General features: G+C 43.0%; 1 protein-coding gene across 5 annotated transcripts in view; it reads right to left on the bottom strand.

The window, feature by feature from the left end:
- The window catches only part of ANKH (ANKH inorganic pyrophosphate transport regulator), a 164,693-nt gene that overhangs the window by 51,718 nt on the left and 87,866 nt on the right, over positions 1 to 25,109 (bottom strand). For 3 of the 5 annotated variants that reach the window (XM_050937492.1, XM_050937491.1, XM_050937493.1), the window contains 2 exons: positions 9,964 to 10,180; positions 90 to 208 (listed from right to left, as the gene is read on the bottom strand). In XM_050937492.1, coding sequence (XP_050793449.1) covers positions 90 to 208; positions 9,964 to 10,180 — 336 coding nt within the window. Of the gene's footprint in view, positions 1 to 89; positions 209 to 9,963; positions 10,181 to 12,853; positions 12,960 to 25,109 lie in introns of all 5 variants that reach the window. The other 2 variants (XM_050937494.1, XM_050937495.1) reach the window with 2 other exon arrangements.

Below are 25,109 nucleotides of genomic sequence, written 5' to 3' on the forward strand. Positions count from 1 at the left end.
AAATACCTATCAAATAGTTGAGTTCTAAAAGCTGGGAACATCACAGAGAGAAGTGACAACTAAAATTCCGTTCTGAGCCAGACACTCACCATGGCATCCATAAAAGGGAAGGCAGCAAGATAAAGGAAGGCCCGTCTAGTTTTACTTCCCACCGATTCATCCACATGGTGCAGCTTGTTAATAATGTAATACCCCAAATCACTATATGCTGCAGAAATAACAGAATGGAAAAAAAATAATTTGGTTAAACTGACAGATTCTAGCTGGGATGTTCAAAAGCACCTGTGTGAGTTAGGCATCTAACCTCTAGGCACTTCTGAAAATCCCACCTTCTCCTCCTAATCAAGGGTTTTTGTAGCGTCTTACAAATACAGCCATTCAATGTATTTTGCAGGTACATATGAAGAGAACAAGCTTGTAAGTACTCTTAAAAGTTTATAAAACACATAGCACCATATAACACTGATAATATTACCTATCAAACAAGTACAAAACAGGGAAATCGCATGATGAATTATAAAGGCATGCAACAAACTGCATCTATGGCCATGTGATGGCCTCCCCTTCACCTTGTCCACCTATCATTTATACTGCCACTTGTTCTAACACTGCAAAAATCTCGGAGGCAGCCTCAGGTGGCTGTCACTTTCTTTCCATGGTTTAAGGGCTAATATATCACAAGGCTAGAAATGGATTATCTGTGCTAATGGAAACTGTACAATTCCAACTTTTCAGTGGGCGGTGCACCTGTTTCTAGTCCTGGTTCATCCTTAGGTAAGAGCTATTTTTAAAACGTTAGTTAAAGTGGCTTTGAACTTCCCAATTTTAGAGGTTTCTAAAATGTGACACAACTTCCTTTTCATTTAAGGACAATATAGCTGGACTCTCAGTACTAGATCCTAACATTACAGGTGGGGAAAGAAAAATAAATCCCAATAACTTTTAAAAACCACTATAAAGATGTATAAACTCACATTTTAAAAAAACTGGTAAAAGAGTGCTAAGGTTGACAAGTCATGCTACTATTGCAATTTTTTTTGCACACATTTCACTCTATTACAAAAGACATACACAGATACTTAACAGCATGTCACATACTTTATACATTTGCTTATATTATCCAATCCATGTGTGTTAATACTGGTGGTCCTATCTAGCTTTGTTCTAGCCTAAAACCAGCTATCCTAGTGGAACTGGCAGGTTACTCAAGAAGGTAGAAGATTTGTTTACACTGCCACAAAACCTCAGTTTTGTTGAAGGGTTTAAGGCACCAGTGTTATATTTAACATAGAACAATGTTTGAGGACAGTCAGAGGAACTGAGCCTAGCACTGTTTTGCAATTACTGAGTGATAACATAGTCACAAGGTTAGGGGATTCAAAGAAAGGTTTATCGCTCATTAGAACACTCTTCTAAAATGATGGGCAAGTAATGACAACTAGATCTAATGATAGAAACAGGAATGGGGGTAACATATTTCCACCAGAAGGCTGGGAAAACACAAAGCAAGATAAACAAATAAACCCTCCATTTTATATTTGTTCTCTAATCCTTACGAAATTTCTGCTATCTATATTATTATGGCTAGGCTTGCAGTCTGTCAGATCACTCTAGTAATCACCAAGCTGTACTTAGAGTCACTCCCAAACAATCGCCTTTTGAATAGTACCAGGGAACCACTCTGTAAAATAGAACTCTAACCTTACTTCCTGAGTCCTGGCAGGTTGCCCCAGTTCTTTTTCCTTAAAATAGTCATTTTGTGATAATTTTTGCATATCAACTGATACCAGCTGTGGCTATTTTTTAAAAGCAAATATCTATGTGCCCACTTAAGTTTTCACTCAATACTTTGCAAACAGTGTGTGCTACCTACAGATTTTTACAATTCCTTTGAATGCTGTTGCTTTCATTGCACAGCAGCACCTCGTCTGTTCCCTAAAATAAAAACTGACTTGAATGAGCTTGTGCAACTTTGGAAAAGATGTGAAGAACATATTTCATTGCGCTCAGATTCTGTGAGGTCTGTGTTAGGTTCCGTCCACACCTGTGCCTCAATTCTATAGACTAAAACCATGTGGTAAGACAGCTAAAACTCTTGCAGGAGCTACACGGTGTTAAGTTCCTTACAGGGGCAAATATCCTCTTGACCCAGTCCCTTCCTGCCCTTTGCACCCTGTGGACCCATTTCTTGCAGAGGGGCTTCCATGAGCAACTGAGGATGGAGAGGACATTGAGCAAAAGAGGCTCTTCACTTTCTCAGCCCTCTCTTTTTTCCCCACTCCATAAAAGCAGACAGTAGAGCAACCATCTTGGCTCTGAAAGATATAGAGATTTAAAAAAAAAGTGCATGGTCAGAAAAACCTCAATTAGTGGCCAAGGACTGGATGAGACAGAACCAGCCTGACTCCTGGAAATGTTCTCACCAACAAGGGTTGGAGCACATTGGCAGGGCACTACGGAGAGGCTTGTACAGCTTCTGCCCCAAAAGGACCTATTCCCTAGACAGAGCACTTTTTCATAGATTCTAGGGTCAGAAGGGACCAATGTGATCATCTAGTCTGACCCCCTGCACAAAGCAGGCCACAGAACCCTACCCGTCCACTTCTATAACAAACCCCTAACCTATGCCTGAGTTATTGAAGTCTTCAAATTGTGGTTCAAAGGCCTCAAGCTGCAGAGAATCCACCAGCAAGTGACCCATGCCCCACGCTGCAGGGGAAGGCGAAAAACCTCCAGGGCCTCTGCCAATCTGCCCTGGAGGAAAATTCCCTCCCGACCCCAATTATGGCAATCAGCTAAACCCTGAGCATGTGGGCAAGACCCGCCAGCCAGCACCCAGAAAAGAATTCTCTGCAGTAACTCAGATCCCATCCCATCCAACATCCCATCACCAACCACTGGGCACACTTATCTGGTGATAATCAAAGATCAATTGCCAAAATTAGGCTCTCCCGTCATACAATCCCTTCCATAAACTTATCAAGCTTAATCTCAAAGCCAGATATGTCTTTTGCCCCCACTACTCCCCTTGGAAGGCTGTTCCAGAACTTCACTCCTCTAATGGTTAGAAACCTTTGTCTAATTTCAAGTCTAAACTTCCTAGTGTCTAGTTTATACCCATTCGTTCTTGTATCTACATTGGTACTAAGCTTAAATAATTCCTCTCCCTCCCTAATATTAATCCCTCTGATATATTTATAAAGAGCAAGCATATCCCCCCTAAGCCTTCTTTTGGCTAGACTAAACAAGCCAAGCTCTTTGAGTCTCCTTTCATATGACAGTTTTCCATTCCTCGGATCATCCTAGTAGCCTGTCTCTGAACCTGTTCCAGTTTGAATTCATCCTTCTTAAACATGGGAGACCAGAACTGCACACAGTATTCCAGGTGGGGTCTCACCAGCGCCTTATATAACGGTACTAACATCTCCTTATCTTTGCTGGAAATACCTCGCCTGATGCATCCTAAAACCGCATTAGCTTTTTTAACGGCTGTATCACATTGGCGGCTCATAGTCATCCTGCGATCTACCAATATCCCAAGGTCCTTCTCGTCCTCTGTTGCTTCCAACTGATGCATCCCCAATCTATATCTAAAGTTCTTATTATTAATCCCTAAGTGCATGACCTTGCACTTTTCACTATTAAATTTCATCCTATTACTATTACTCCAGTTTACAAGGTCATCCAGATCTTCCTGTATGATATCCCGGTCCTTCTCTGTGTTAGCAATACCCCCCAGCTTCGTGTCATCTGCGAACTTTATTAGCACATTCCCGCTTTTTGTGCCACTTCACTCTCCAGGGCTTTCAATCTGGCATGTTTTACAAGCACTGAAATCCCTTAATGTTAGACAAAAACCTACTGAATTTTTGACATTGTTGAAGTCATAACAGCTGAGTTTAATGTAAGCTTTAAAACAGTTAACCTAATTTCCACATGTAAGTGAAAGGTGACAAACACTTTTGGTGACGGTACTAAAAAGCTGTTTTCCTCCTTAGAGGATATCAGCAGGCTGCTCTCGGCTAAGATTTAATGATCAATATTCAGGCATGTCTCTCTCAAATGTGAATAAAGCAATCTCTGATTAATTAGAATGTAACCTTGACAAGCCAGCTGAACTTATTAGGAAGCACAATATAAAATTAATAATATAGCAGCCTGTTTTGTTCTCCCGTGATAACTCATACAATTTCTATAGATTCACTTTCATATGTCTACAGTTTGGTCTTGCTGCTTGCATTTAAGTGAAAACTCTAGCTTGGCTCTGTGTTATATGAGTCTGTTCAGAGTCATAAGGACAGGCATTTTCCGCTATTGGATTTATTGGACTAGTGGAATATCGTGCATATAAATGGAATAATCCCTATGGCTGCTTCTATAAAATACCAAGAGCCACACACAGTCAACATCCCTGAAACAAATGCACAACTGAATACACTCTTGGAGCTTGGCTGACCCATGCATAAACTGTATTAATGACAGCAGAGTCTTAAATAAATGGCACCACTGTCAAGTTGTTCTGGGGTCATCCACTACCCTGCACATTGTTCTTGTGTTACGAAGGAAACAAAAAGAACCCTCCCAGGAGGTGCTATCATTAATGTTCAGACATAAAGCCACACATAAATATTAGCTCTACAGGAAAAAATATCACAGGTGGCTTTGGATTAACTGATGAATTCTCTGGATATAATCCATCTTCCTACTTTGATGCCAATTTTAAAAATTAACTGTTCTTGTAGACTTGTGAAATGAAAAACTGTGTTTCTTGTCATCAGGTAGATGTGCCACAAAGTTGGAACACTGTTTTATTCGAGCTCTTCAAAATCTGGAAATGCCTGAGGATTTCTCAGACAGCTTAATGCCTCATAACACTTCAGATATAGCTGTTCCAATTTTAAAGTAAGATTCATTTTAACTGGCCAAAAAATAAACCAAATTTGAGTCTGGGCTCACTCCATTCCTTCTCTGCTCTGTGACTATGTTGTTGAGGAGAAAATGACTAAGTTAATTAGCAGAAATGTAAATTGTTAATGTTAGCTACTGCTACAGCATCATCATCTCAGGATGTCAATGCATTATACCCTTTTTAATGAGTTCTGTCTCATCACCCCCTGCAAAATAGGCATGGATGATGATTACTTTAATGATAGGCTAGGTGATTAGAACAAGAATCCCACCAGAAGTCTATGAAAACTATGATTAGAAGAACCGGGATAACCTGACTCATGGTCAGGTCAGTGTTCCAGACTATGCTACAGGCGGCAGAACATTTGGTATCAGCTAGTCAGGTGGGCATGTTTAGAACTTGACTGACCACTAAAAAGGTGCAGTTAACCTTCATTCACATGCTATATTTTTTGGCACTAACAACTATTGACCATGTTAGCTGGAAACCAGGCCCTTGATCCTTCATGCACCAGTCACTATGAATGTGATTAGTCCCATGGAGTCCAGGGGGATTATTAACAACTGTAAAGCCACTCTCCTGTGCAGGTGCTTGCAGGATAGGGGCCTGTGTCTGTAACCACAATGGAAAATGAATGGCATTGCTACGGGCTTCTTGGGGATTCAGCCATCTGTTAGCCTGGCTGCTGAAGTTCGAACTGCTTTGTGCTGAAGCTGATAAGTGACACTTCATCTACTGCCTCACCAGGAGCAAAATGGTGGCAGTCTGAATTTGCAAGAGGAAGGGGATGTAGAGGTGTCTACTTAGTCACAGGGGCTATGACTTTAGCTCCATCTTCAAAGCTACTGCTGGTTTTTGTCATTCCTAGAACGTCAGCAATGGCGAATGCAACATATATATTCAATTGAAAAGAAATGGCCAGAGTGTTATTCCAGCATCTTGAAACTCCTGCTGAAAGTGTGAAGTAAATGGCAAAAAGTGCCAAAACAGGAAATCTGATCAGCAGAGCCCTGCATGGATACAAAATTTATATCGGTATCCGATCCGCAAACATGGTTCATGGATATCTGCATCCTCAGATATAAAGCGGATATCTGCTGATTTGCAGAGCTCTACTGATAAGGGATGAATTGTGCTATTGTGTCTACTGCAAAGGGGAAGATGCAGAATGACCTATCATGAAGCTAGTATTAAACAGGTCCCAGTTAGTACAGAACAGCTGCCAACTATCTGATAAAATGGAGAATTGTAATGTAAATTAATCCCCTTCTCTGAGAAGTTTAATATTGGTAAGATGTAGCAAATTTTTGTATGCATGCAATAAATGACATCTCTGTTATATCATATTCCTTCCCTCACAGCACACTTTTCCTTCCCAGATGCTACTCCTACACAATACTCAGAAGTAAGTTGCAGCTTGTTTATACCCTGAGATGTAACATACTTCCCACAAAATTATACTTCAATTAACTGGTGGTGGCAGCTGACCCCAAAACATCACAGGATAAGGAATAGAGCATACATTTCAATGCCTAGCTCTAAACTGAAATGGCCAGTGGAAGGATGGTTTTGTGGCTAAGACATTAGACTGGGAGTGTAAGTGGGAAGGAAATGTGGTTTCAATTCCCATTTCTGACATCATTTTCCTGGGTGATCCTGGCCAAGCCACTGACGTTCTCAATTCCTCATATTACTTGCCCAGGATGTGTTTTGAAAATTGTTGGTGAGGCTATAGTGATTTGGGGTCCGGGAGGTGTAAGTGCAAGATACACACAATTTGCAGATCTGAGTCTGGATTGTTTGGCTCAGCTGGACACCCACAGAGAGGACTCCTATAGCTCATGTAAAGGGCTAGAAAGGTGATCCTAGTGGAGAAGGAAGTAAGTGTGAGTCACAGGGCTGAAGCAGTCATTTTTGGCAATAAAGGAGTGGGGGCTGCTCTTCATCAGTTCTGAGTGCTGCTGATAGAATCAATCATAGCTGCAAATGGGCATTTCCTCCTCCACTGCCACTTGATGTCTTCTTCCCTCTGACTCTTCTCAGCCAAGAACAAGACTCTTCTCTTGTTTCCCTGGGTTTTTTGTTCTTCCATGGTTGAGTCTCACACTCCATGAAGGACAGACATGTTGCCTTCCCTTGTTCTTCACCTACAGACTACATCAGAGACTCTCACTGCAGTCTGGAAATATTTTTTTAATTTGTTGAGCATCAATACCCTGGGCCTTTTGCTTCCTGGCAGAGGTTGTGACAATCTCACAGCTGCTGAAGACCAGCTGCCAGACTGTCACTTGGTTCCTCCTTCTCTTCTTCCCACCGCACTTTAGAGGCTGTACATCTGTAGGTCAGAAAGGGATACGCAGGTTTTAAAATATGTTCAAAGGGAACTTGAGACATAACTCAGCAGCATCACATAATCATTTAGTGCTGGGAATCTGACTAATGCCATTGTCTTGGGTCCTCCTCCACTCTCAGAGGTGGTCTTCATATATTTTCAGGCATACACATGTTGAAAATATTTTGTAATATTTTCATTCTGCCTCCATGTACAGCTGGAAGATTTGAGTGAAGCCCCTTCACTCAGACTTTAAGGTTTGGCAAGTATATATTTATATAGCTATAGATATAGATTTTTTTCTCTTCATAAATGGAAACATTGGGCATAAGAGGTTCAGACCACAGCAGTGCTCTGAAGTTCAGCAAACCTTGGGTAACTCAATCAGCCTGTTTAGAAATAACTACCCACAGCCATCTCTGACCAAAAGCCCCATGTACCTAAGAAGCAATTCATCTATAGCAGAGGTCAGCAACCTTTCAGAAGTGGTGTGCTGAGTCTTCATTTATTCACTCTTATTTAAGGTTTCACATGCCAGTAATACATTTTAACGTTTTTAGAAGGTCTCTTTGTATAAATCTGTAATATATAACTAAACTATTGTTGTATGTAAAGTAAATAAGGCTTTTAAAATGTTTAAGCTTCATTTAAAACTAAATTAAAATGCAGAGCCCCCTGGACTGGTGGCCAGGACCCAGGCAGTGTGAGTGCCACTGAAAATCAGCTCGTGTGCCGCCTTCGGCACACGTGCCAGAGGTTGCCTACCCCTGATCTATAGCCGTCAGCTCGGAAATCTGGCTGATTTCCTGTGAGACAGCAGTAGCCCATATGGCTTAAAAACAAAATTAAATGGATCAGAAAAATGAACTCTTCACAGCTGGTAAAACTGCCCTCTGTTCAACCTGGTACACAAACTGGACAAGGTGAGCAACTGAAAGACCATCTCAAGGCTGGGGAAAGAGCCAAGCCAAGAAATCTTATGGCAGATCTTGCAAATGAATATGAGTTTACAACACTAACTGCTTATAATCTTCAGTACAAAATCCTGAGCTATCCCCATACATTGAGGTGGCCTGTGGATGTCAGAGATATAAATTAATTAATTTCACTGATGGTTTTTTAACTTGTTAAATTAATGACAGGTTGACCTTGGCAAAGGGCTACTGCAGCCAATAAGCACATTGCCTACATACTGTAATAACAACAACAAAGGATAAAATTAGCCTTTTAATTAACATGTGGGGCCATGGTCTTAACATGGGATGCCTTAACACTGGGTGCCTGTTTCTGCATGTTTAAAAGGTCATAGGGCTGCTAAGCATGATTAAAAGGCGGCACCAAGCCAGGAGATAACATCAGTGGACTTCTGTTCTTCCATAAGGCTCTTATGCAAGTACAGTAAGTACAAGGGCAGGGCCTGCATGATGAATTGCAGGGCGTGCGGTGGTTGAGATACTGACAACCTGACAATGAACAATGGGTCCCATGTGCAGGCCACCCTTTGTAGCTCCATGTACAGTGATAGATATTGCCACAAAACACCTGCTTAGTTTCCAGAGAACAGCAGGCCCCGAGATGGCTGCCCGAATCCATTCGCATTCCTTGCATTCCTTCCCCATCCCTCCCCTCCGAAAGCACACAGGTATAAGGAATACCAAACACTTTACCTGTTACAGGGACTTGACTTTCTTCCTCCTGCTCAGTTTCCTCTTCCTCACTTTCCTTGTTGCAAGGGCTACATCAATCTCCATTCTGTAAGGGGATTGGAGGTTGTTTGGGGCACCAGAGCTGGTACGGCTCTTAAAGATGCATGAGGTCCAATTTCTTCTAGGCTCTTGGTTGTGGTCTAATGTTCTCAGATACTAGACCTTCATGGCCTTGAATATTCCATCATACTGGTTGATACTCAGTTCAATATCACATTTGGTGGGTCTTGCAGAAATCTGCAAATATTGTTAACTTCTTCCTAGCCAACTCCAGGTCTATTTGTATATTCTCCCTGCTCCAGTCAGGGTCCTGGTCTTGCTTGCCAGTGGCTCTTGGGTTTTGCAAGATGTGATGTCTGTAGTAGCTGGTGCAAGAGCTTAGCTATCCACCAGAAATGGACAAAGTAGCTTTGACCACGGCTAACAGAAGGTAATACTGGTTATTTTTAAATCAGCCTGTCTGATCCTCTTTACTACACAGTTTATCATTATGAAATGGCTGGCATGGGGGAACAGATATTAAGATGCTCCTACTGAGATGTGAGTGGCAATGTAAAATATCTACTTACATCTACTAAAGGTGCTAGGAAGTCCTGACTGAAGAAAAAAACACTTCTAACACATTGGGATGGCCTCCTACAGAAAGTAGCTGTGAAACCCATTTACACAGACGAATCCCATCTGCACAGCAGTATTGCAGTGCTATGACCTGGTTCCAGCCTGACAACAGTGCTACTGCCAAACACAGATGAAACAGGCCAGCGGTAAGTTGAACAATCACACACTGGTAGTAGTGGTGCATGAGCAAGAACTACAGATGGAATCTATCATTCTAAAACAGTGACATTTTGTAGTCTACACGGAACTCCAGCCACAAGACAATCTCATAAGTCCTCCTAAGTTTTCATTTCTAAGTGTGAGGAGAGCTGCAGGTTAAGCAGCTCTGGGGGATGGGATGGGGAAGCAAAGTCACCCAGGTTGCAGGGTACCTTAAGTAAATAGTGAGAAAGGCTTACCTATCAAGGTATGAAATACAGCAGCCACTGCACCAGCCACAACCATGCACAAAACGGCTTTGGTCCTGTCTCTTTTGCTGTTCACAAACACCAAACCCACATTCTTGAAGTCACTCATTGGACCTGTGAAGAACTTCATAAGGGAATAGGCCAGCCCATAGCTGGCCAGCATTTCCACAGCATCTTCCTTAACAGCTGCGATACCCCTGTTCAAGGCCTGTTGAAATACAGAAAAACAAAGAATACTTCAAAATGTAGACAGCGTCTGGAAAAAAATATGATGCAGGTTGTTTCCATAGAAACAAACAGTTGACCAAAAGTGATGTCATAACCACTTTTGATCTGTATTGACTTGGATCCTGCATGCACAGATATAAAGTGACTTTGAAACATCAAAATAAATACTAGCAGAGTGCATATGAAAACTTTTCACACACTGTACGGTTTCAATTTACTGTGCTGCACAATTCTATTGTACATATGCATGGTGAGACAGATACCAAGTGTTCCAATTTACAATGGTCAGAAAGAAACTATGGAGGATTTAAATACATAAAGTGTTTCATGAAATAAAACATTAGGAATTTGTTTCTAAAGTTATCAAATGGAACCCCCTTATACGGAAGGGCAGTACTTGAACAACTTTACTGTGTGAAACTGACCACTGTGCAGAAAGCCAAGAAGTCCCATGTGAGAACTTAGGGGCGACTTTAGTAACATGTAGTCCAGATTAGCCTCTTGCACGGGAGAATGAAATTTTACCCGTATGCAAAGATATAAAACTGGAACTGCAACTGGTCCATTATGATGCATTGAAATTACTTGGGGCTTAAAGTCCATTTTACTATAAAAGGAATTGCGCTATATTCATGCTGACTATGAGTGGGTACCTGATTCTACACCATGGTGTTATTTTTCATTGAATTTAGTCAAATGCACATGTGACCAAATATGTTGGTCATCCTCCCATGTAATTTCATGTTTCAAAATAAGATTGAGACTCTGCACCCCTTTATTAAGCAAAACTCTCAACTTATTAAAAATAAGAATGAAACACAAAATATCTGTATTTCAAGTTGTTCTTATTTTGAATAGTTTAGCAAATATCTTGCAGATATGGAAGAAAAAAAAGTGTCCCCCCTGCCCAAATCTCCAATAATTTAACAGATTATCTTCATATCTAAATTGAACCAAGAGAAAAATGCCATAACATTTTCCTCAGAACTCAGGAAAAGATCACACCAAGCACATTTCAAATGTGTTGACTAAATATGACAGAGTTTTGTCTTCACTGCCATAGCATCAGTCACCTGAGGCAGGGGTCCCCAATGCAGTGCTCACAGGCGCCATGGAGCCCACCGGGGCATCTATGTGTGCCCGCGTACTGGCTGGCAGACAAGCATCTGCCGAAAAGCGGCGTCATCAAGAGGCGTCGCCACTGAAATGTCGCTGATTTTCGGCGGCGACACCTCTTGACGTTGCTGCCTCTCGGGGCATTTCGGCCATGGTCCTTGGTGGCTCATCATCTGGCGCCTACCACCTGGAAAAGATTGGAGATCACTGACCTGAGGTATTCAGTAAATTGTTAAAACAGAATTCGACTCAAAAAGCACAAAGGATGGAATGACGACTTGATTTCGTAAGAATTTAGTTCTTATGGGTCACAGATGAGAGATACTGACAGGTCCACAAAGAACTGACCAATCAGGAACATGTTTTACCTCTCCCCTGACTCCAAAACGATAGTGTCTTGCACTTACGCACCACCCCTGGCACTGAGCTTTGTTTGAAGGTAAAATATCTACATTTGAGTATCATAAGGTAACTAGGTTCAAGTCTTAGCATTTCAACACCACAGTTCTACATGAAGTTCATACAAGCAGGCAACTCCCATTGGCCTCAACAGAAGTTGTTTCCGTATGTCGGAGGGCAGCATTTAGCCTCTAATATTTTTTTCCTTTTCAATCTCCCTGTAAGATGCTTCACTGCCACTTGCTGATGTTAAAACTAAATCAGTGTCTCCAGCATGACATAAAACTGCAGCAAGTTTTCCATACCTGATGCCCACCAAAATGGCCTTCTTGCTCTACTTTGTCCTTTTTCTCCCAGACAATGAGCTTATCCCATCATATGTAAGACGCAAAGATCTTCCCTCCTACTGTTATACACAACTTCTTCTGGGGCCTGCATAATGCATGTGCTGCATTTGACAAGGGTGCAAGTTACATCTAATCTTGCAGAGTAAATCAAGCCCAAAAAAGATGGTATCCTGTGAACATAGTTTGCTTACTCCTTAGGAATGCTGTAGAAAAAACTGGTGATAGCCATCCACCATGACAAGGGGAAAGCCCTTAGCCTGCATGATTCCCAATAATAGCTGCATAAAATAGGAAGGATGTTAAAACTGTTTCAGAGATTTAAGCTTGCACCCTGGTCACTGATACATGGGACAGTGGTATTAGGAGCTATGCTTTTAAGGGCTGAGCTTCCCACATATAGATGGTGCTGTGCAGATGGAACCAGTCTCAGAATGAAGCAGATCACTGAACTCCACCAGAGCAACAGCAGACATTGGTGCTGGTAGGGTCTCCTTAATGGACTGAGGATACCTATGGGATGTGATTAACATAGTTTGGGACTTATTGGTCATATGGATAGCTTACTGACAACACACATATAGTGCAATATGTCCAATTTGGAGCATGACCTGAAATAATCCCACCTGCTAGGGACAAGCCTTCCCTGGTGAGCATGGAGACTAAATAACTTCTGCAGAATTTGAAGCTTTCATTTATAAAGTCCTTTCTGCTGACTCTTGTGTGACTCTGAAGTACTCAGTCTCAATGCATCTTGGTTTACACCCTGTGAAACAGGGTGCTCTCATACTTACCTACCTGTGATGGGGTATACAGAACCCACACTGACCAAGAAGGTTTTAATGTGAGCCTGTGAACTCAATCAGGCCCATCTTGCTTCACCTGTGCAAAGTGTCAAGCCTGGAGGGAGGAATCAAAAGAGGAAAACACCAATTCAGTAATGACTGACTGGAGAGGTAGTGGACCGCTTCAGCTAGCCCTGTGAAGGAAGGGCCATCTGGGGCCAGAATCTAACTAGAGATTCTTAAGTGTCAGAGCTTCCTTGGGGCAGGAGGGCCTTGTGTGGCAATTCCTGTTTCTTTTGTTCTCCACAACTTATTTGATTCCCCGTTTTGGGACCTTTAGTTGAGTCAGTCCAGCAAAAGGCTGTGAGAGGCCTACTTGGAGGCCATGGGAGGAAGCAGCCCAGGGATACAGCAGAGTCTAAACAAACAGACCTTGCTTGCTTCATTCTAGGTCCCTGGACTGGCATCCAGAGTAGAGGGTGGACCTGGGTTCCCCTTCTAATTCACCTAGGGCAGAGGCATGAAGACCCTAGAGCCAAGGCTCCAGCATGATGCTGCCAAACTACTTGTGCTGGACTTGGTTTACCCTGGAAACTGGAGTGGCTGTCAGCAGGAGATGAGGCCACCATGCCATGCTCACCACAAGAAGGCACAGCTGTGGTGTGTATACTCTTCTTCCACATACTCCTTCAGAGTTGGTGGGAGGCTCAAATGATGTTTGTGAAGTACATTGTGCTGGTTATCAAGGTAGTAATTTCTTTCATTTCAACAACAATCAGATCTTTCCAGGCCTCTGCCAGCACTGCTAGTAACAGGGAAAATTTCAATCTTTTAGACAGAAAATCAACAGAGGGTGCCTACTGCATTCTTTGAAGGGCATGATTTGACTTTTATTCCTCTCCTCCCTCCCATTGTCCTTTGCTTGAAGTAAACTATTTCTAGTGGTTCTAATTTTCAAGTAATAGCTAAAGCATTCAGGGCACTCTGCAACCCAAATTAATCCTGTCACTTGAAAACAAAGCTGCATATATTTTTAGGCATCATTCACCATAACAGGCACTTCCATCGCTGTCAAGGCCTATGCAGGAGGGTAATGAATCTATCACCGACAGGATGGCAGTTTTTCTGACAGTCTATGCATTCAGCTGAAACCCATGCCTGTCAGTGGTTACCCAGATGGAAAGAGCCCTCCAATCTGAGCCAAATGGGTCCATAAAATGCCAGTGAGAATATGATCTCTGAGAAAGCTATGGCCTAAGAAACTAACAGACCCAGAAAAATCCTCATTACACTTAGGGGAAAAAATTCACCCTGGATGAAGCTCTGAAGTCAATTGAATTTGAGGTGAATTTAGCTTTGTGTGCCCATTTACCACACAACTAGGAATGGGCAAGAGTGAGTGACTCTAGGGTGGGACATTGCTCCCCCACCATTTAAGAGTGAGCTCAGACATTTTCTGTGTAAACAAACTACAACAAAGTAAACACACCTGAATTGCCATAGAATTCCCCCCAATACCCACACTGTGCACCAGGTAACGTAAAGGAGCCCTACTTTGTTAGAGGAATGTTGCCATTAAGTTGTCCTACTGAGGAACAGCTTGCTGACACGATGAAATCCCTCTAAGGTTAGACATGAAATAGTAATGTCAATAAATGAGCCACTGGAAAAAGTCTTTCCTGTGGAAGACCACTTTAGAAAACTTACAGTAAATGTAACTGTCTACTAGCTGCTTAGTTTCAGTAACTTCCTCCAGACAAACCACTCATTTTGACTGATGTGGCTCACCAAATTCCTTTTTCCATTTTCACTTTAAAGAGATGAATGGACAAACTCGTCAATCACAGCTTTCAAACCCTGTTGATCTCATCATATTTGATACCCTTAAATCAATGTGAAAACCCAGAAACTTGGAGAGCTTATTCTGTGCATCATATGAAAGATAAAAATGTTTGCTGGGTTCCATGACATGCCAAATACTGGCAGCAGCAGCACTTGGTAATCTTCCAATTTAATTTCCTGTTAGAGCTGCAACTCCATATCTTTTTAAAAAGTCATAAACCAAGGAACAGTTTCCACTTCTTGTTGTATCACTGACTACAGTTTGTGTGCGTGCTCTGTGTGCACAAAATCATTGACAAAACTGAACAAAAAGCATCTGTGTTCCATATTTGTTCCAAACAAGTTACAATCTGTGTCCAAAAAGATCAGCATGATTTGTTAGATGAATCATAAGTTTTTCAAAGGTATTTAGGCTTTGCTTTGCTCAGCATTGTAATGCTTAACTGACTTGGGAGCCTGCATCTCATTTTCAAAACTGACTTAGGCACTTCTCATTTTTGAAAATGAGAATGTGTCTCCTAAGTCAGTTAGGAGTTACACCCTGAATGGAGCAATGCCTAAATACTTCTAAAATCTGGGCCAAAGGCCCTTACTGTAGAGTTGACAAATCATGCATCTTTCAGTGACTGTTCCATTATCTTATGACTGGTCAATTAGTTTATTTTTTAAATTTCTTCTTGCCAGATTTGGATGGAACCCCTCCAAGGAAGACAGAGATGCTTCAGGGAGCGGTCCTGGTAATTTAGCAGATGACGTTCTTCTCTCCTGCATCATTACTGAACCTCTGCCCCAGTAGAGTATTGGGAGCTACTGTGATGTTGGGGTTGCTGTCTTCTGGAAGAATGAAAAAACCAAGCTCCTTACACTCTTATAATTTGAGATCCCATGGCACTCTTTTTAGCAGCAGAGGTGTTGACCCTGAGGTACAGGCTAAACTTCACCTGGAATAATTAAACTCTACACTTGAATTTTTTTCCTGCAGCGTCAATTGGAGGTGCTCTTCCTAAAAGGGTGCCTAGTGTTAGTTATCATAGGGGTAGCCGTGTTAGTCTGGATCTGTAAAAGCAGCAAAGAATCCTGTGGCACCTTATAGACTAACAGACGTTTTGGAGCATGAGCTTTCGTGGGTGAATACCCACTTCCTCAGATGCCTGTAGTGGAAATTTCCAGGGGCAGGTATATATATGCTAGCAAGCAAGCTAGAGATAACGAGATCAGTTCAATCAGGGAGGATGAGGCCCTGTTCTAGCAGTTGAGGTGTGAAAACCAAGAGAGGAGAAACTGGTTCTGTAGTTGGCAAGCCATTCACAGTCTTTGTTCAATCCTGAGCTGATGGTGTCAAATTTGCAGATGAACTGAAGCTCAGCAGTTTCTCTTTGAAGTCTGGTCCTGAAGTTTTTTTGCTGCAGGATGGCCACCTTAAGGTCTGCTATAGTGTGGCCAGGGAGGTTGAAGTGCTCTCCTACAGGTTTTTGTATATTGCCATTCCTAATGTCTGATTTGTGTCCATTTATCCTTTTCTGTAGAGACTGTCCAGTTTGGCCAATGTACATAGCAGAGGGGCATTGCTGGCATATGATGGTGTATATTACATTGGTGGATGTGCAGGTGAATGAACCAGTGATGGTGTGGCTGATCTGGTTAGATCCTGTGATGGTGTCGCTGGTGTAGATATGTGGGCAGAGTTGGCATCGAGGTTTGTTGAATGGATTGGTTCCTGAGCTAGAGTTATTATGGTGCGGTGTGCAGTTACTGGTGACAATATGTTTCAGGTTGGCAGGTTGTCTGTGGGCAAGGACTGGCCTGCCACCCAAGGCCTGTGAAAGTGTGGGATCATTGTCCAGGATGGGTTGTAGACCCTTGATGATGCGTTGGAGGGGTTTTAGCTGGGGGCTGTATGTGATGGCCAGTGGAGTCCTGTTGGTTTCTTTCTTGGGTTTGTCTTGCAGTAGGAGGCTTCTGGGTACACGTCTGGCTCTGTTGATCTGTTTCCTTATTTCCTCGTGGGGTATTGTAGTTTTGAGAATGCTTGGTGGAGATTTTGTAGGTGTTGGTCTCTGTCTGAGGGGTTAGAGCAGATGCGGTTGTACCTCAGTGCTTGGCTGTAGACAATGGATCGTGTGATGTGTCCGGGATGGAAGCTGGAGGCATGAAGGTAGGCATAGCGGTCGGTAGGTTTTGGATATAGGGTGGTGTTAATGTGACCATCGCTTATTTGCACCGTGGTGTCTAGAAAGTGGACCTCCCGTGTAGATTGGTCCAGGCTGAGGTTGATGGTGGGGTGGAAGCTGTTGAAATCATGGTGGAATTTTTCCAGAGTCTCCTTCCCATGGGTCCAGATGATGAAGATGTCATCAATGTAGCGTAGGTAGAGAAGGGGCGTGAGTGGACGAGAGCTGAGGAAGCGTTGTTCCAGGTCGGCCATAAAGATATTGGCATATTGTGGGGCCATGCGGGTGCCCATAGCAGTGCCACTGATCTGGAGATATATATTGTCATCAAATTTGAAATAGTTGTGTGTGAGGATAAAGGCACAGAGCTCAGCAGCCAGTTGTGCTGTGGCATCATCAAGGATAGTGTTCCTGACAGCTTGTATTCCATCTGTGTGTGGGATGTTTGTGTAGAGAGCCTCTACATCCATGGTGGCTAAGATGGTATTTTCTGGGAGGTGACCAATGCATTGTAGTTTCCTCAGGAAATCAGTGGTGTCACGGAGATAGCTGGGAGTGCTGGTGGCATAGGGTCTGAGCAGAGAGTCCATATATCCAGACAGTCCTTCAGTGAGAGTGCCAATGCCCGAGATGATGGGGCGTCCAGGATTTCCGGGTTTGTGGATTTTGGGTAGTAGATAGAATAACCCTGGTCGGGGCTCTAGGGGTATGTTGATTTCTTCTGGTGTTAGTGTAGGGAGCGTCCTGAGTAGATGCTGTAGTTTCTTAGTGTATTCCTCAGTGGGATCTGCGGGAAGTGGCCTGCAGAATTTGGTATTGGAGAGTTGTCTGGTGGCCTCCTTTTGGTAGTCAGACCTGTTCATGATAACAACGGCACCTCCTTTATCAGCCTCTTTGATGATAATGTCAAGGTGGTTTCTGAGGCTGTGGATGGCATTGCATTCTTCACGACTTAGGTTGTGAGGCAAGCGATGTTGTTGTTCCACGATTTCTGCCTGTGCACGCCGGCGGAAGCATTCAATGTATAGGTCCAGACTGTCATTTCGACCCTCAGGAGGAGTCCATGTGGAGTTCTTCTTCTTGTGCTGTTGGTGGGAGGGCACCTGTGTATCAGTCCACTGTTCAGTGTTGTCCTGGAAGTATTCTTTGAGTCGGAGACGGCGAAAGTAGGCTTCCAGATCGCCACAGAACTGTATCACGTTGGTGGGGGTGGCAGGGCAGAAAGAGAGTCCCCGAGATAGGACAGACATTTCTTCTGGGCTGAGTGTGTAGTTGGATAGATTGGCACAGTGTTAGTTGGCACTGTTCAAATAGCTGCTGTATTTTTGTTGGGTGAAGTGATTCTTGTATCTCACAGGGATACTCTGAAGCTTACATACTTAACATTTGTCAAGCACTTTCAGTTGCTCAGAGGGAAGGCGCTATAGATGGGCACACCATTATTTATTTATTATAACTCTTACCAAAAATGAATCTGTACCCGATACACGGTACATAGCATATGACAGCACAAGAATGACAATGTCACAATTACCTGTCTGCCACATCTTTCTCAAATGTCTATTACTTGCAAAAATGATAGTACCATATCCCTCAGATGTGCAATAGACAGAAGGGGCAGAATTAACCCTTTTGTAACACTTATTTAAATGGAGTTATACCAGCTTTGAACTTAGCCTATTATATTTTTCATATTTACATGATTTTTGTCAGACAATAAGCCTAACCATACCAACTGCTGATGAACTGAATGCATCAGTAAACAGTCTGCAGGGAACAGTCAACTCTTGTTGAATGGGTTGTGTATTAAATTTCTACTTATAAATAAATGTAATTCTCAAGCCTTTAAAAATATATTGCACACTGATCACTCTGGAACTAGTCCCTGGCTTGGCTGACAACTCACTTTACTCCTTGCTTATAGAACAGTTGTTTATACTGATGTGACTGAAACTTTGCATAAACCTCATTATAAACAGAGTGAACTAAGTTCGGCCCCCAAAGTTACTACCTTAACGGAAGTTAAATCCCAGGCAGCATTTATGGATGTTGGTCTGTATGTGCAATCTTGAGTTTTGTTGACATGGTTGAGATTAAGGCTATCAACCAATTCATGTCCAACACTGATTCAGCCTTAAAAATCCATGTTACATAAAAAATATATGTGAAATCAGTGAAGTTACACGGGACAGATACTGGCATGAAAGAGAACTGAGATATTGATTTAAAACAATTCATCCACTTTTGTCAGCCAGACATGTTAAATAACATTAAGCCACAATAGTGGTTTAGTTATAGAAACATGAAGGGCAAAATTATAAGGAAAATTTCCTCTATTTTTTGGTTCCTATTAGGACACCTGATAACATAAATGAGAGAAAACATGTGGGCAACTATTAGTGTCGTTCTGAGTTCACAGTTTGCTTACTAAAGCTGCATTTTCCCCTCCCCCTTCTGCTTCTCCTTGGACTTGCATATCACTCCCAGTGCACTACCTGGATTTCATGTTGTGCAGACATAGGGCCACATGGAAGAATGCTGTCCCAATATTTTATCACCTTTCTAAAAGATCAGACGTACTGTGTGGGCGACATGAACATTTTGTTTTCTTTTACAAATGGCTAATTAGGGCCAGACCCTCAGCTGGCACAAATCAGCATTGGTCCTTTGACATCAGTGGTGCTATACTGCCTTGAACCAGCCAAGGGTCTGGTTTTTACAATTAGAGAATATTACTTTCCGGACAATGCACATGGTGTAGGTATAAGAGATATTTGGTTGAAATAAGTAAGTGACCCTCTTTTGGCAAGTGTTTTAAAAGCCAGGCATGCAAGTTATAACTGTTCCTCCTATGCCACTTCATTCTTAGCCATTGGGAAGTAACTAACGACAGTCACTCACTCTCCCTCTCCACAAGTAGTAACACACACTTTTTGTTTCCAGTTTTTCTTAAACATTTTTATTATGAGTAGTAAGAATCCCCTCCTCACTGACCCTCCGCTTTACACGATGCTCTTTATACAAAATATCATGTCATAACTATAGTGCAAGGCTGTAGTCCAACCCGTGTGAGTGTGTGTGTGAGAGAGAGAAATTTTGTTTTGGGTCTATATTAACCCTAATTTACACACACATAGCATCTTTCAGCCAGAGCATGACTGAAATACTGTTACTTCCATTGTGGAGGGAATCAGCAAGCCACTGCACAGTATGACATAGCTGGGGAGGTGAAACTTTGGCCAAGGACATGCAAACAACCCTCCATCTTCTCTTATGAAAAGTGTCAGGCTGTCTTTAATTTACACACAGAACCAGCAGGGTCTTGGTTTTTATAGTGTCATTCAGAAGTCTCCAGTGCTGAAAAGCAACTAGTAGAGCTGTGTCCTTACAACCGACCGACCGACAGACAAACCTGGTCATTGTAACTGGCTTCCTCAGCTTGACAAGAAACTTGGGTGTAACCTTCATCAAATCTCCAATGCATGTGCAGTGTCACCTGCAGCAAAATGTACTAACACAGGAGTCTTTCATGCGAAAAGACAGTGCCCTAGAAACCAATAGGGAGCTTTGGGAAGAAGTCTCTCAGGCATTGTTTTTCCTACTTTAAATACGCTGTCAGCATTATTCAGTAATGTAGGCAGAAATGCATGCTTCCAGCCTAAAGACATAATTCTGGTGAGCTGTCTTCTGAGGGTACGTCTACACTACGGGATAATTCCGATTTTACATGAACCGGTTTTATAAAATAGATTGTATAAAGTCGAGTGCACGCGGCCACACTTAACACATTAATTCGGCGGTGTGCGTCCATGGTCCGAGGCTAGCGTCGATTTCCGGAGCGTTGCACTGTGGGTAGCTATTCCGTAGCTATCTCATAGTTCCCGCAGTCTCCCCTGCCCCTTAGAATTCTGGGTTGAGAGCCCAGTGGCTGATGGGGCAAAAATCATTGTCGCGGGTGGTTCTGGGTAAATGTCGTCAGTCATTCCTTCCTCCGGGAAAGCAACAGCAGACAATCATTTCGCGCCCTTTTTCCCTGGATTGCCCTGGCAGACGCGATAGCATGGCAACCATGGAGCCCGTTCAGCTTTTTTTTTTTTTTACGGTCACCGTACGTGTGCTGGATGCCGCGGACAGAGGCGATACTCCAGCGCTACACAGCAGCATTCATTTGCTTTTGCATGATAGCAGAGACGGTTACCAGTCGTTCTGTACCATCTGCTGCCGGTGTAAATTGGCAATGAGATGACGGTTATCTGTCCTTCTGTACTGTCTGCTGCTATCATGGGTGCCCCTGGCTGAGATCGGCCGGGGGTGCAAAGGCAAATCTGGGAATGACTCCCCGAGTCAATCCCTCCTTATGGTTTCTAAAAATAGAGTCAGTCCTGCCTAGAATATGGGGCAAGTGTACTAGAGAACCAGTGTATCAGAGAGCACAGCTGCTCCGTGTCAGATCCTGCAGAAATGATGAGCTACATGCCATTAATGGGGGGTGCCACTGCAACAACCCCACCTGTTGCTTCCTTCCTCCCCCAACCTTCCTGGGCTACCGTGGCAGTGTCCCCCCAATTTGTGTCATGAAGTTATAAAGAATGCAGGAATAAGAAACAATGACTTGTTAGTGAGATAAAATGAGGGGGAGGCAGCCTCCCGGTGCTATGACAGTCCAGGCAGGACATTAAGCGGTGCGGGAGAGAGGAGCCCAGCATCCCGCTGCTGTGATAGTCCAGGCAGGACAGAATCTTTTCTTTACACAGGAAAGGGAGGGGGCTGATGGAGCTCAACCCCCAGTTACTATGATGAGGACGGTTACCAGCCGTTCTGTACCAACTACAGGGAATGACCAAGAATCATTCCTATTTTCACTCAGGCGCCCCCGCCCAGCCTCACCTGAAGCCAGCCAGGAGCACGCATGGGTTGATAACAAGGACGGTTACCAGTCCTACTGCACCGTCTGCCACAGGGCAGGGGAGAGGAGTGGATACTGCTCTTCACTGCTGCAGCATCACGTCTACCAGCAGCATTCAGTAGACATAGGGTGACATTGAAAGAAGTCAAGAAACGATTTCTTTCCCTTTTCTTTCACGGGGGGGGCGGTAAATTGACGAGCTATTCCCTGAACCATGCCGGACAATGTGTTTGAACCTACAGGCATTGGGAGCTCAGCCAAGAATGCAAATACTTTTCGGAGACTGCTGGGGACTGTGGGATAGCTGGAGTCCTCAGTACCCCCTCCCTCCCTCCCTGAGTGTCCATTTGAGTCTCTGGCTTCCCGTTACACTTGTCACACAGCACCGTGTAGCCTGTAGATTTTTTTTTCAAACACTTTGGCATTTCGTCTTCTGTAACAGAGCTTTGATAGAACAGATTTGTTTCCCAATACAGCGATCAGATTTAGTATCTCCCGTATGGTCCATGCTGGAGCTCTTTTTGGATTTGGGGCTGCACTGCCACCCGTGCTGATCAGAGCTCCACGCTGGGCAAACAGGAAATGAAAATCAAAATTTCACGGGGCTTGCCCTGTTTACCTGGCCACTGCATCAGAGTTCAGATTGCTGTCCAGAGCGGTCACAGTGGTGCACTGTGGGATACTGCCCGGAGGCCAATACCATCGATTTGCGGCCACACTAACCCTAATCCGATATGGTAATGCCGATTTTAGCGCTTCTCGTCGGGGAGGAGTACAGAAACTGATTTAAAGAACCCTTTATATCGATATAAAGGGCCTCTTAGTGTGGACGGGTACAGTGTTAAATCGGTTTAACGCTGCTAAAATTGGTTTAAACGCGTAGTGTAGACCAAGCCTGACATTCAGTCTCTCTCTGAGGCCAGGTTCTGGGACTTCCTCTACATCCACTAACTTTAGCGGGAACTAGGCCATATATCTTATATGGGAGTCCAGCTATAATAATATGATCAAGATGTACATGTTCTGCACTTAGTTGCCAAATACCAGAGCATTAAAGCATAACATTTCAATAACTTGGGTCTAACTTAAGTGTATTCCTACAGATGTATTTACCGTGTGGTTAACCTCAAATACTCATGATTGTGTTAGGGTTGAATCTATGGCTGTTAAACAAAAGTAAATAAAATCCAGTATTTGTTAATTGTCGTCGCTGTTCTCATAACTCCCTGATCTTCTTTGTCCTGGACAGCAGAATATGATATACAGACGACTGGAATTTGTTGATGTCTTATATTTGATAGGTTTACTCAAGTCTTTGAAAACTGGGATTGTGCCTGGTTTTTTTTTTTTTTTGATCCGTCTTGCCAGTTTAGCTTCCTGAAGGAAACCTCAAACGCTAAGTCTGAAACTGACAGTGGGGTGGCGAAGAATGTGTATGTCTCAAGGACAATAGCCTTCCCTCAGCCCCACCTCCACCTTCAATCATGAGAGGGAGGCAGAAGTCTTCGCTGAAGAACTGAGGAAAGAAAGAGTGGACAGTCTCTCCCTACCCTCCAGTCCCTTCTCTCTCTGCAATAATTGTTCTGAGTTTTCACTCTAAGTCCTGTCACCATGTACATTCTGTACCAGATTCATTAGTACATTCTAGCTGCTTTGCTTTGTGCTGCTGCCATGACACACTCTACATTGTCAGAACACCACACAGTGGGTAGTTTATCAGGAAATCTAGTCCTCTGATTTTTATTAAAATAAGACTGGATTTACTGCCACATGACTGATCTACTTTACCCTTAATCTGATAGTAGTACAACTACATCTCCACTAGTATGGTATCCTAACCATGAACATGTTGGATAAACACCTATATTACTAGATCATATGGCAAGAACAGAGATCACTAGCTCAGCAAAGTAGGAATCCCTCCTGTTATGTCATCACCTGTTCCATTGCTGGGAAAGGTACTGGAAATTACTTGCATTTCAAAAGCATTTGTTTGCAACAAGAACACTAGTCTTAATTTAAAACCAACTCTGCAGCATCTAGTAAAATATGTTAACCACGGGGGATGTTTGTGTTATGTACCAGCAGGAATTTCCAGGAGTTGTTTCCTTAAATAGCTTGATTGTTAACTAACAATGACCATAATGAAACATGATTGTTAGTTATATTTATATTATATTATAGTAGCAGTCAGACCCCAATCAGGATCCTGGTTCATTGTGCCAGATGCAATATGAACACACATGACAATCTCTGCCCCAAAGATCAGATCTTTGAAAAAGACACTGAATTAAATGTTGGCCTTCAGATTTCTTATAGAAGACTACAGAACATGCCCGTTATTCTCAGCGATATATAAAATGTACACAGCAATAAAACACAAAAAGCATAGGAGATTGATTTAAAAAGCAGTAACACTCACTGTGATTACATAAACACAACTGTCTACATTTTGACAATGTTTCAGTCATGTGCTGCTTCTTATGGCATTACATTATTATTCTTTTTTTCTTAGAGTAAGTGAGTCAGGGATAGCTCAGTGGTTTGAGCATTGGCCTGCTAAACCCAGCGTTGTGAGTTCAATCCTTGAAGGGGCCATTTAGGGATCTGGGACAAAAATGTGTCTGGGGATTGCTCCTGCTTTGAGCAGGGGGTTGGACTAGATGACCTCCTGAGGTCCCTTCCAACCCTAATATTCTATTCTATGAGTTGTTAATGATCCATACCAAATGAACAGAATTTGGATCAGGCTCTTTGTGTATAAGTGTTAGACTGCTGTCCAAGTCAAAAGAAACCTTCCCTTTGACTTCATCAGGAGTAGACCCAGGCTCAACATGAGCAAGAACAGTACAAGCTTCCTCTTGTTGCCTACACCTGGGCCAAGTGTGCCCACCTTTAGGGAGAGAGGCTATTTAATTCTCTGCCTTTCTAACTGTGGTAGTGTGCCCTGCGAACTAAGACCAAGAAATAGCCATCAGAAGGCAACAGCTCTTGGTCACTATTGAGCCAGGCATGAAAGAAAAGGGCACTTTTTAAAAAATAGGAGTTAGGAACATGATCTAGAAGAGCTGACGCAAAGCAACTGCAGACATAAAGGTACTGCTCTACCATCACAACTGAAGTACTGGAGATAGTACATATATATGAGTACTTAGCCTTACAGACACTAATATAGGTTATAAACCAGTGGTGGGCAACCTGTGGCCCATCAGGGTAATCCGCTGGCAGGCCGCCAGACAGTTTGGTTACATTTGCACAGCTGCCCGCAGCTCCCAGATTCCGCAGTTCAGCAATCCCGGCCATTGGGAGCTGCGGGAAGTGGCAGCCAGCATGTCCCTGTGGCTCT

Source organism: Gopherus flavomarginatus, chromosome 2 (assembly GCF_025201925.1).
Source record: "Gopherus flavomarginatus isolate rGopFla2 chromosome 2, rGopFla2.mat.asm, whole genome shotgun sequence".
Classification (NCBI taxonomy): domain Eukaryota; kingdom Metazoa; phylum Chordata; order Testudines; family Testudinidae; genus Gopherus; species Gopherus flavomarginatus.